The sequence below is a fragment of the Parasteatoda tepidariorum genome, chromosome 6, assembly GCF_043381705.1.
Source record: "Parasteatoda tepidariorum isolate YZ-2023 chromosome 6, CAS_Ptep_4.0, whole genome shotgun sequence".
In the NCBI taxonomy this organism is placed as follows: domain Eukaryota; kingdom Metazoa; phylum Arthropoda; class Arachnida; order Araneae; family Theridiidae; genus Parasteatoda; species Parasteatoda tepidariorum.
Genome location: NC_092209.1, coordinates 52,762,865 through 52,776,227, shown reverse-complemented (window position 1 = coordinate 52,776,227; position 13,363 = coordinate 52,762,865). Strand labels below are relative to the sequence as shown.

At 27.6% G+C, this 13,363-nt stretch overlaps 1 protein-coding gene across 1 annotated transcript; it reads right to left on the bottom strand.

The window, feature by feature from the left end:
* Window positions 1-925: 925 nt before the first annotated feature.
* Window positions 926-12,253, bottom strand: LOC107438637 (coiled-coil-helix-coiled-coil-helix domain-containing protein 2). Its single transcript, XM_016050968.2, has 4 exons — window positions 10,098-12,253; window positions 8,311-8,470; window positions 1,620-1,833; window positions 926-1,076 (listed from the first exon to the last, which is right to left on the bottom strand). Exons 1-4 carry the CDS (start codon window positions 10,127-10,129, stop codon window positions 1,054-1,056), a joined length of 429 nt encoding a protein of 142 aa, XP_015906454.1. The 5' UTR covers window positions 10,130-12,253; the 3' UTR covers window positions 926-1,053.
* Window positions 12,254-13,363: the final 1,110 nt, after the last annotated feature.

Below are 13,363 nucleotides of genomic sequence, written 5' to 3'. Positions count from 1 at the left end.
TTAAATATTTCTGTTTGTATAAAAAAAATTATCTGGAATTTTGTAGAAATTTTCTTTGGAAAAAAGTTTTTTTTATTGTATTTTTATTATTTACTTTTTCAACACATGTCGTTTACCTTATTTTACTTTATAAAATTAATGTACTGCTTTAGATTCCTTCTTGAAAATAAAAAGGATTATTATTTGTAAAAATATTTCTTTCAAATGTAAATGAATTAGCTTAAAAACATTCATGTTCAACAATCCCGCAAATGTATAGTTAAAGGTTAATCCGGTATATTGTTTGTTTTTTAAACTGTATAAAAGAAAATACAATTTTTCACTTCATTGCTATGTAAAAAATTTTAACTGATTTTAAAGTTTTAACAAAGTTGTATTTAAACAAAAAAGTGTCTCTCTGTAACTATTATTCTAGTCTGGAATCTCTTGTTCTTCCGACATCAACACTTATGAAAATTAAAGATGCAAACTAAACTTAGCGAAGAACACACTGCGACATGTTTTAAGAAGAATCCTCTGAATGTTTTCATACGTTTACTGGCATTACTTGGTTGTAGCACTTCAGAAACTAATTATTTTTATTTGAATAATGCATTCATATTTTTCATTGATTAAATTTATGTTATTAGTAACCTAAATATGAGAGTTCACCAATATCTTCATTATTATGAAAAAATAGTTACAGACCTATTTGAATGCAATTTTTATTAATTACTAGGAAATGTAAAAGTAACCAGAATTAAGATAAATAAAAGTACCAGTTCAAAAAAAAAATTTTTACCCCAAATTGTCCTGGCTATTTATTTGTATTTAAGAGGGGGGTTGATAGTGTTCTCTAATTAATCTAACATGTTTAATCTTTTAATTTACTTCCCTTTAAAAAGTGTTCTGCATACACAAATTTGATATCAAATTAAAAAGAAACTATATTTTACAACATATTTATTATCAATTACAACTGGGGTTACAATGATTCATGCCTAACACACTAAATAAAATATTTTGAACCTAGGAAACATCATTCTACACTAATTGATCTTGAATTTCAAACATCTAACTTAATTGAGGAGCCAAACCTATAAAAAATAAGAAAAATTGTAGAAATGAATTTTATTTTTAATAGTCTATAAACTTGAAATGTTTATTTAAACATTTTAGTTATAATATTTGCTACAAACTGTAACGAAATCCACAAATTTTTATTTCTGCATACTACATTTCTCATAAAAAAGCACGTTCATCAAAAATTACTTAAATTCAGTAATAATATGCAGATATCACACTACTAATACTACACTATTAAGTTGCAAAAAATTACAATGTGCATGCTTTTAATAAAATACTCTGTCACTTAAAGCAATTAACCATTTCTTTAATTTAGGAAACTGATAAAAAGAATTCGATTAAATCAGAAGATTAAATAAAAAAAGCTAAAAACTTTACTCAGTAAAATTAGTGAGACACATTCAGAAATACCTTAAAGGTAGAAATTATGAACTCACAGAAAAAATCTCACAATTCACTAAAAAATAATATAATACAAACAGAGAAACTATGTTCCAGATTCTCGGATAAAACCAATTTAAATAAAAATATTAAAGTATTTATTTGCTACTTACCATTAGCTTGCTGGCATTGTCTAAAAACTTCATTAAATCCTTGACATAAACTAATATCAGATTGTTGTTGTGTGCATTCCAAAAATTGTTTGAATTCATATTGACAGGCATTTCTCTGAGCTTGAGGCTGAGCAGGTGCTGCAGGCGCTTGTTCTGGTGCTACAGCTTCTGCAGCACTTCCTCCACTAGTTAATGCATGACCTATTGTGTGACCCTAAAAAATAATAATAAAATTTTAAATATAGTTGCTATAATAAAAAGCAAAACCTCAATAACTAAATTAAACTGTTTCCTTTGTTAAAATTATATTTTGTACATTCTTTATTTTAAATTTGAGTTTTATTTTATTATTATATTTATATATTTTGTTACTCTATTCTCAAAATATATTTAACCCTTTGATGCAGAATTTTTATTAAACATATTTTTCACTATCTTGTATTAGTTTAGGTCAAAATAAGAAAAACATTATACAGTACAGCGCCGATTATCCGAACTGTTCGGGACCGAACATTGTTCGGATAATGAAAAGTTCGGATAATTGGAAAGTTGTTTAAAATCTAGTGTAAATGATTATTATTTCTGCACTAACTTCCCTTCGCACCTTTTGTAGGCTTAGGACTGGCAGTACTATCTAAAGTAGCTCTGGCGTGTTAAAAGTTTTTTTTTTCAATTTTTTAATATTTTAAATTAATTTTTTTTTTTAATTTTTTTTTCATTTTGAATTATTTTTATCATACATATTTCAGTTTTTTATAATTTTTTTGTCAATTACTGATTTTACCACATTTTTTATTATTTTCCATTGTGAAAGAAATTCAGCAAAGATTTTGTTTCAAAGAATTTTTTTTTATAGCAGTCATATATCCATTATTCTTTTTAAATAAATCAACTGAACTGGATCAACATCATTTTTGACGTTCTAGCCAATTCATTGCAATATCTAATGAATTGCGTGCAGTTCCGATTTTCATTCAAAATTTCAGCAACAATGTCATCATTTTCATCCGAATGATCTACTGGTTCAGAAACTTCAGTTTCGTTTGTTTTTCTGTTAAGAATTTTATTCCAAGATTTAAGATTCCAAGCACTGTAATCACTAATAATTAACCATGAGTGACAACTACCCATTCCCCAATTATAGAACTTCAGCACTTATCTGTTCATAAACTCCTTCTGCATTCCTACCATTGTAGACTATCAAAATGAAGCTCGCATTCTTGGAAGATAATTTTCAGTTGTAAAGGGTTATGTAGGTTTAACTGTATCACAATACATGTATTACGGCTACTACAAGAAAACTGCTAAAAAGGTTGTAAATTAAATATAGTCTTCAGATGTAGGGGATATTACTTATTCTTCTTAATATAGAAAAATTGTCGATAGGTTAAAAAGTATTCCAAACTTTAAAAAAAAAAAAAAAAAAAAATGAATTCAGACATAGTTCGGATAATTGGAAGTTCGGATAATAAGGGTTCGGATAATCGGCGCTCTACTGTATTTAGCATTTTAATAATTTATGACTATGAAATGGTTATGTTCCATGAAGTACTGGTGTCTCTATCTGCATTAAAGATAAAATCTTCCAAACAATGATTTTGCACTTATTTAGATCTAAGAGGAACAGTTTATTCATCATTAAAATTTTGAATTTGAACATTGAATTTTTATTTTAGTATAAATATAATTGCAATATCTAACAAATTTTTATTTTCTAAGTAACTATTAGACTCTTTTTTTATTAATAAAAAAATAGCAAAATATATATTTGCTGGTAATTAAGAGTGTCAGGAAAAAAATAAATACTTATGCAAAAGGTACACAGGTGTCTCATTTGCATCAAAGGAATAGTAAATATGAGTAAATATTAATAATCTAAAATTTTATCTTAAAAATGTTTAGTTTTTAGAGTGTTATTCATTATTACTTTTTTTAATTATTTTGGTTTCATCCAAAAGCTTATGACAAATACAAACAATTGTTCAGAGTCACCTTTAGAAAAACTCCATGTCACTCCAGAGTTTATCTCTAAATCCTCTGATAAAAGATACAAGACCTTGTTTTAATATAGGTCCCCACATTTTTGTTTCACAATAAAATATGAAACATTTAAGAAATGAAGACCAGCGTAAAGATATATTTGTTTATAGTTTTCCTTTTCAAGAACTTAGTTTACAGTATGAGTATGACATTTCATTTTGTTATAACAAAAGTTTATATCCACAGTTTTAAGATTAACTTAAGACATTTTAATATCATTCATTACATTACAACTTACCAAAAGTCAGATGTAAATATTTTGTAAAAGTTATCCTTAAGTTAGCAGTAATTAATTGTTGTTTATTTTAATTAATTGAAATAAATGATTAAAAAAAGTGTTCAGTATATAAAAAAAAAACTGAAAGCACTGCAATAAACACAAATACTAATTAAAGTTTAATATCCAGGAATCAAATCAAAATGAATCCATTCAAAAAGCCACAAACCTATTCTTTTAAATAACAATTTATAAAGAATACATCTATAAAGATAAACTGGTATGCAGAATATAAAAATAAACTGGTGACAAAAAAATTCAAAAAATAGTGAATTAGGAAATAGCTTACATTTAATAAATGGGAAAGTTATAAGTTTTTTTACAATGAATAATTGTTTTTTCTGGAAAAAAAATTATTCATTTTCTTTTATTTATTAAATCATTCCTAGGTTGTTTATTAGTGTAATAAATTCACATATGTTTTATTTGATTTCATAAAACGACTGATTTTGAAACTTGGAGAACTACAAGTTAAATTCTACATTATATGTTTTATCTTTACTGACTTTACATTCAACATTTTAACTAAATATGAGCTACATTCTTTAATTCACACAATAGGTTTTAAAATATTAGTGCATTTATTTGATTAGTGCATTATTTATTTAATTGATATGATTGTTAAGTTTACAAAAGCTTTTATAGCTTACAGTATTTCATTCTCTTTGTGGTTAAGTCCAAACCAATTTAAAATTCAGAAATTTGTTAAAGATAGATTTATCTTATTGATTGACTTAGTGATGATCATTGAAACTATATAATGAGACATTCAGTAACTTTTCTTAAGTCATTTTTTAAACTTTTTTTAATGTCAACTTCTTGTAATACAGTTTTCATTTGGTATCCTTATATTCCTGTTTTATTTTATCCACTCTCACTGTTTAATTTCCCCAAGTGTCATCCAATCATGTAACTTTCCTCTTTATAGTCTGTCAAGGGCAGAATAAAAGTAGCTTTTATGTCACATGTCTTTTAAAATTAGAGAAAATTTTAATTATTTAGGCAAGAAAAAACAGATTTTCAATTTCAAAACACAAGCATTTACAAAAGCTCGATTTTATTAAACGGTGATAATAATACTATCAAAGATAGCTGTAGCAAGTTTTGATACAGTTCTCACAGATTTGATTTTAAAAAGTGGCTGATATAATCCAGTGATTTCATCAGTTGCAACCACTGTATTACTTATTATATTATATACTTAAATACAAACTTTTATATATTTTAATATTTATTTAACCTCAATTATAAGTTTATATTTAAATTACATTTGTGTTATTAGGCATGCTTATATTTAAATTATGAGCAACTTATAACATTAAACTATCCTGCACCCCGTGGCGACATTGTTGCAGAACATTACAGAAATCTTGCAGAAAGATTTATCTTAGGGAAGTAAAAAATTATTTTAGTCTTCTTTTCTGCAAAAATTTATCTTTTCTTCAGAATTATATTCAATAGATGCCTTTCTCGTGCACCGGATGGGGGGGGGGAATGCTTGTGGTTTTTCTATTCTTATTTGAGAATAATGAAGTAAAAAATTAGGTTTTCTTTTCTGCAAAAATTTTTTTTCTATATTTTTATGCAGTAATTACTATTGATTACCACATAACTTTTAAAATATGATATTTTAAATATATTATTTATTACAACAACTGAATCTCAAAATGAAAACGGGAATTTAGTAACATCTTTTTAAAGAGTCCGATTCGCATGATTTCGTAATAAATTTTTTTTTTTTTTTTTGTAGTTACGGATAACACGGTTTTCTGCTACGGATTAAAAATTTTTTTTTAATGTGATGACGATTTACAAAATGCGAAGAAGGAAATAATTAGCGTGTTTCCCCCCCTACAAAATGCAAGAATATCTCCCAAACACAAAAATCATTACATATTCATTTAATAAAATTATTTTATTTGACCCAAATAGGTTTTTTTTTTTACTTTGATGCTTGTGTTACTCTAAATTAGTAACACATATATTTGTTATTTTTAAAAGTATCTTGCAGAAAGATGTTAGTATTAGAGAGATATGTCACAGGGATCCTGCATATTTAGAGATTTGGGTTTTCCAGAAAATTTTAAAACAGAAAATTATCAAAACTTCTGTAAGCAAATAAATTAATAGGGTATTAGAAAATTAAACTCTCATTAGAGGTTACAAGTAAACAAAACCATTGAATTTTTATCAATTCTGAATGTGCTCTATTAAATTTTCCTTTTGCAACAGGAAAAAAACACCAAAATCTAATGCATAAAAAACGTGAATTAAATGTTTTTAATCATGTTCAAAGCCTAAAAAATAAAATATAATAATTCTTCATAACTATTATACATATATGTCTCTTTATAATTAAGAAAGAATATTTGACAATTAAATCAAATCTATAAGTTTATTAAATTAATCTATGAATATCTTACAATAAAGACAAAATCTGCTGCAACGAAACTATAAATTTCTCTTAAAATAAATAAAATTAACATTTTAGATACTAAATATTTAGTTATAAAATATTTTAGTTACTAAATTGATCTTTGAACATTTGAAATAAGAACAATATTATGAACAAAAAGCAAAATTTTTACACCTTTTTTGGTTTCTCTCAGTACAAGTACAGAACGTGGTTTACATGAATTAGAATTACTCCTGCTGCGACTAAGTGAAGATTCAGTCTCTTTATGTTTCTTTACTAGATCATGCTCAGAAACAAAATTTGAAACCACAACATTGTCATTAATCATCATTTGCCAGAGCAGAATGAGTTCTTTTTTTATCCCTATTTAGTTCACATGTGAGAAATCCCTTTTATAACTGCAGCAGCTAATACGGTGGTGCCATCTTTGTACCCCACCCTCATTATTTCGCTTATCAAATAATAGAAATATAATTTTCTGAAAGTGCTCATTAATTATTAAAAAAAGGGCTAATTGACTTGTTATGAGTAGAAAATTAAACAATATGATAAATCTTAAGTAAAATCAATAAAACTTAGTTTTATTTAGGTGGACTGCAAAGTTAGAATCAACCTATAGCTTTCGTTTAAAAGGTACAGAAATCAATAAGGAAAAGAAAAAAGTGGAAATATGTCCTATAAAATTTTACTAAAATTTATCTTTTTTTACAATTTTAAATTTTCAAGAAAAACAGAGGGGAAATTTTTTTATGCAAATTCTGTCTTAAAAAAATATTTAATTACAACATGTAGATAGAATTATTTGTGTCTGATTAAGTACTTCCTTTATAAAATATCCCATTATAAAACTTTGTCTCAAACAGTTAAATTTTTTCTACTATTTGTTTAATTTATTTTACTGATTTTAAATATTAATCTTCTAATATAATTTGATAATGATTCTTAATGAAACAAACAGCTTTCAAATTAATATTATTAAACTAATATAAATTATTCAAATTATAAACTCCTTAAAATGTTTTATGATTATATATTTCTTTTTAATGTGAATATTTTCAAATTAGTTGAAAGGAACGTATTAATTTTGGGGCGATTTTATTTACTGTGAGAAACTTGTCCATTTCTGATTAATACATGCATAATATATTCTGCCTTGATATTACAAACACAAGTATAATGTACGAGTGTGTGAGTAATAAACGACAAGCAATTCTCACTTAAAATAATTACTTGAATCAACCCGTGGAACATACGATTTCAATTTCATACACAAGTACCTCAAATCTAAAGCCACTGTTACATTGAAAAATATTTGTATCATATTTTCATTCAGCTTCAATATGAATATAACCTTTTAAAGTGTTCAGTTATTTATTAATGCAAACTATAGAGAGAGAAAAAGTAAGACTATACGCTTTATAATACATTTTGTAATAACATCAACTTTTCTTAATGTTAATTATCAGATCTTGCATCTGGGATACTAATTTGTTATTCTAAAAAAAAATTTTGTCAATTTTAAAGTTTTATGTCATGTAAAACTTGGCTTTCTTAGGTAAAATGTTTCAGTCATAGCAAAATAAGGAAAAAAAACTATTTTTTAAAATTAGTTTGTAAGTATTATTTATTTTTGCCACCAGAGTCTACCATTACTAATTTTCAATGCTTTACTTTTATCAAATTTTTATGAAAAAAAGAAAATATTGTTTTACCCATCCTTAATTTTATTCCTTAATGTCGAAAAGAAATAAAATCTTATTACATTTTACAACATCATGCCTGTTATAATAATCTAAACTCAAGGAAAAAATGAAGAATAAACATGCTGACCACATGGTTGTTAGACCAGAGATTTAGAAAACCCACCAAAAAACTCATAATAAACTCATAAGGAAATACATACTAGCATATACGATTTAACCAAAAATCAAAATTAAATAATAAAAACTACTACTCACAACAGCTGATCCAACAGCAACACCGGCCGCAGTTGTGGCCATTTGAGCAAACATTCCTGGTTGTCGAGGAGCAACCATTGGAGGCGGAGCAGCTGCAACGGGGGCAGGCTGTGTGGGAGGTGCTCTGGCAGGTACATGACTTGCTGGTCTTGGAGCAGACCTATGATCATAATATTGATAATTTAATTCACAAATAATTATAAAGAAATGAACAGAAATATTGACTTCATAACTGTCCTTTAAAAAATGATTGAATAGGAAGATTTCCATGTCTCAACCTATTCTAAATTATGACAACTTCCAGTGGCCAGCAAAAATCAAAAAGGATTCCAGAAAGATACTAACTTAGAAGGTATAAATCATTAGCATCCCTTGGGTAAACTTATTTAATCTTTTAAATTTTTGAAAGTTTCCTTTTGGTGCCTTGGCGATTACAGTTGGTGCAAACAGATACTGATATGAATGATTCCGCCATTGAGTTATCCATATACAGTGGTCAGAGCTCATTCTAGGCAGGGTAAACAGGGCACAGTCAAAAGAATCCGCCCTGTTGCCCCTGAAGTAAATTAGTGCCCTGATGTAATAAATTCCATACCTTTTTTGCCCTTTCTTTCCTCAACCCTTCTTTATTTTTTTCCCCCAACTCTACAATGGATTTCTTAAACTTATTTATTTTCAACTCTTTTTATTTAGTTTGTCATTGCTGTCAATACATAGATTTATATGGGTAAGGAAAAATAGCCATCACACCCCCTTGTTGCACTTGTCTTTGAAAGTTTGCAGTTACTTCTACTATCATTAAATCAGAATTATTATATTAATCATTTTAATTATTAAATCATATTTACAGACACTTAAAAACATACATTTATTATTTTATTAATATATGCATGCATTTTAAATAAATTACTAAGTTAATTAGCTCATTAACCCGATATATATGTTAATTTATTAATAAAAATTAGTAATTAATATGATTGCTTTGCTACTTTTAGTAAAGTAAAAAAAATTTTTTTTTTACTAATTGAAAATGTTTTTTAATAGAACGTGTATAGCCCATAGAAAGATATTATTGCCTTTTTAGAATAATAATGCCCTCTTTTTTAAACTTTTGCACCTTTTTCTGCCTAGAATGAGCTCTGCAGTGGCTTGTAGACTGATCACAAAGCAATTTTTGTGTGTAAGCAAAAAGGAATTGTGACAAGTTTAAATGATTAAAAAGTTTTAAATGAGATTTCTGCCACATCCTTATATTAGTTGAATAACATGCTGCACAAAAAGTGCAGTTAATTTTAAATTTCAAGTACGTCAATGTACTACAAAACTATTTAACTTTCATTATTTTAAATTTCAAAATTTTCAATACATATTATCTAGATAAAATATGAAACTGAATAAAGAAAAATTTCAACTACATAAAACATTAAAATATGGAAGTAACTTCTATTTAACCAAGAGGAGATTAACTTCTAAAGGCATTTTTTACTCAAGAAATGCATCAATCCTTGGATCGAATTTTGATCAATTTTTTCAGTTTTAGTATTTTTTTCTAAATTACAATTTCGTACTTCTAAATACTAAATAATTGCATCATTTCAATTATGTAATACTTAGTACTTACGTAACTGTCATTCAATAACTAAACTAAAATAAACGTTGAGTTAAAAAGAAGATGAAGATTTTAAAAATATTTAAAATAGAAATAGCGAAAATTCATCGCTTAATTTTCGCCATAAATCTTGAGAAAAAAATACTAGTAGTATTAAAATAAGTCCAAATATACTAACCTCATGGGAGCTGATCGGCCTCGTCTGGGCATTTTTACTAAATTTTAAAATAAACACGAATAGTAAAAATTTTCCGCAAAACTTCAATATTAATTAATTATCAAATCAGATGTCCTTAATAACGACCTTTATCAATAATCAGCACAACACAAGAGAAAGAATTTCAATCACATTAACTTCGTCCAACAACAATGTATGAAATGACGATATTTTACGGTTAAATATCGCTTTTACTCTTTATAGTTTTCCTAATTTTCTATTGGAGAAATGGGTTAACGTACACCAATCAAAATTAAGAAAAAATAAGACGTAGTTGATATTTATAAATTCAATTCCAGAAATTTCTAGAGTATAGTTTTTTAGTTTTGGCAATGGACAACATATACATTTTTCAAGGTATTCTTTCACTAAAATTATACATATGCTGATTGCAAATTAAAATGAGTCAAAAGTGATCATTCTATTGGCTAATCACTTTTGCGTTCATTCACGTTTTTATACAGTCACTCGAATCGAGTGACTGTAGATACTTTTTACAAACGCTATTGACGTTTAATCCATAAATAACTAATCAAACTTCTACAATAACATTTAAAAATTCTTTATTCCAACACAGCATCCTCCCGGCGTGTAAATTTACTAATTTTTTTGTTGTAGTAGTTGAGGTTGTTTTATTTGCATCGAACTAGATGAGTTTCGCAATGAGCCATTGGAGACGGTCTGGGAAACAGCCCAGAGAATAATTCGAAAACATGCCATCACAGTTTTGATCCTCTGTAGAGGTGGTGGCTTCCCCATTTTGGTAGCCTAAGGATCTGCTCAGGAGTAGAGCACTTTCCGGTAGAACAGCTTAGCGAGGACGGATACGGCACACCTTCAGTCCCTTCGTGACCTAATTGAAGAGATCACCCAGCCACTAACTGCAGCCTGTGAGAACAGTGAAATTTATTTTACTGTGGCAAATAAGAAGAAATGCTGTATAAATGCAATAGAAACAATGTGGAACTGCATGATTTTTAAACTTCTCTCAATTGCCCTTATGCATAATGTAATGATTCTTTTTATGTGCTGTTGCTAGATAAAATTAATCAATGGGGAGTCACAAAACGGGGAGCGTTCTTAAAGTTGAAATGGATAGTCGGTATATTGCTGAGTTTGGCAGCTGAATAAATATAGTATCATGAAGCTCATGAAAGGGGCAAGCTTATAATTATCAAGGGTACCAGGAAGCCAGAGGAACAGGAGCCGAAGACACGCCATCTCAATTTTGATCCTCAACAGAGAGGGTGGTTCCTCCACTTTGGAATACGACGACTTGCACGTGAAGTCCAGCACTTTACAATAGAGCAATTCCACGAGGATCAATACTACACACACTCGGTTCTTAGGCAGGCTGCTCAAAGTGGTTACCAACCCTCTTATTGACCTCAGCCAGTGATGCTTAACTTTCGGTGTTCTACATCGACCCATGTCTTTATAATTAGTTCAGAGCGGCACTGATTAGAAAAGAGATTTAATTCATAGAAACCTTATCCATAGTGAAAAGAAACTAATAAAAAAGAATGAAAATATTGTAAATGCTTTCCTCGTCAGTTTTACAGAATTGAAAGAAATTGTAAACATTTCCAGTTCTTGATATACTACATCAAGTAGCTGCAACTCACCACGAAATAAGATAGATTAAAAAAACAAAAAATTTTCAAAATTATCCGAAAATTAAATATAGTAGAGCTTAAATATAGTAAATAGATAAATGTGAGTACGAAAAAAAATTTCAAGATAAAAGTTAATTAAAAAATATAAATGAAATAAGAAGATAAAAATTTATTAAAAAATACTAGTTATTTTCAAAATGATGCTTAGTAAAGTTTTTCAGCATATTTTTAAGTATGTTGATGTACTTATTAATTTATGAATTTTATTCAATAATTAAAATTGAAAGCAGTTTAATCCCTAAAACTATGAAACCCCACCAACAGAGGCGTAAATAACACATTTGCTTCACGGGGGGGGGGGGGGNGGGGGGGGGGGGGGGGGCACGATGTTTCAGGACACATGATCTAGACAACCTGCGGCCCGTCAGCTCTTGAAGTGCCATCCCTGATAGTACCTGAACATAATAAAACCTATTATAATTTTTCCTAGAAATGAAAAAAAAAAATCGGAAGTTTTTGATTGCGCATTTATGTTTTATTAAAATTTAAGGACAATAAAACTTTCAACTTTGAAACCCCACCTACAGTGACGTAAATAACACATTACACGCATACTGTATCGTACATTTAATAGAATGCTTATTTGTGCAAATTTCATCGCAAATCTAGCAGTTTCTTCTTTTCCTTTTTACATGGTTTTTCCAACATTTATTCTAATTGCTAGGCTTTCCCACGGGGTTTCAAAAATCCTGATGTTTTTAACGATAGACTATATTTGAAGCAGACATTTTAATCGTCACTTTTGATTTGCTTAATTTGTGCCGATTTCATCATCATCCAATTAGGGGAAATGGGAAATCTGATAAGGAAAAGATGATAAAAAATCACCTTTTTCCCATTTTTATTGATAAAAAAATATTTTGTTTTGTTGATTAAAATGGAATATTTTTATTTGATAAGAATCAGCTTGGTTTTCTTTTTTAAATGTTTAAAAGAATTTAATTTTATGCAAATATATTACTAAATTAAATACACAAGTGGGCGACCTTTGTGCTAAAATACAAACTAAGGTAAACAACGTTAAAGAGCACAAAAATATTATTAAAAATATTAATTTAATAATATTTTTGTGCTCTTTAACGCTGTTTACCTTAGTTTTTATATTACTAAATTGACTGATAAAAAAGAATCAATTAAAGGAATTAAGAAAATAAAAAAATAATCATAAATATTGAAAATAATTTAATTTCATTCAAATAAGTTAGCTGACTGATAAACAGAACTGTGCCTAAAACATTGCGTTTACATTAAAATTATCATAATTGCAGTTAACATTTCTAAATATCTGGGCACATAGTTCTTCATTCCAAAAGTTTGTGTACCCTACTATACGAATTTTAATAAAAATATTTTTTTCTTTTATGTGATATTTTTTTAATTCATTTTACAAATAAAAATAACCCTTAACTGAATTTTGAATATAATTATTGTAAGAGAGAGGGTTATTTTCTCATATTATTAAAATAAATTTCGTTTCGATGTGGTTACTGTGGTTCCAATTTAGTACTTTTTCTAAATTTCGCCTGTCCATCGCAATTATTAATTTCTTAT

What these genes read in the sequence shown, in the direction of transcription:
- LOC107438637 (XM_016050968.2), bottom strand. Translation starts at nt 10,129, where the DNA reads ATGCCCAGACGAGGCCGATCAGCTCCCATGAG. An exon ending in TTGCTGTTGGATCAGCTGTT is followed by an intron (nt 1,834 to 8,310) that starts GTGAGTAGTAGT and finishes ATTATTTTTTAG; the next exon opens with GGTCACACAATAGGTCATGC. An exon ending in ACAATGCCAGCAAGCTAATG is followed by an intron (nt 1,077 to 1,619) that starts GTAAGTAGCAAA and finishes TATTTTTTATAG; the next exon opens with GTTTGGCTCCTCAATTAAGT.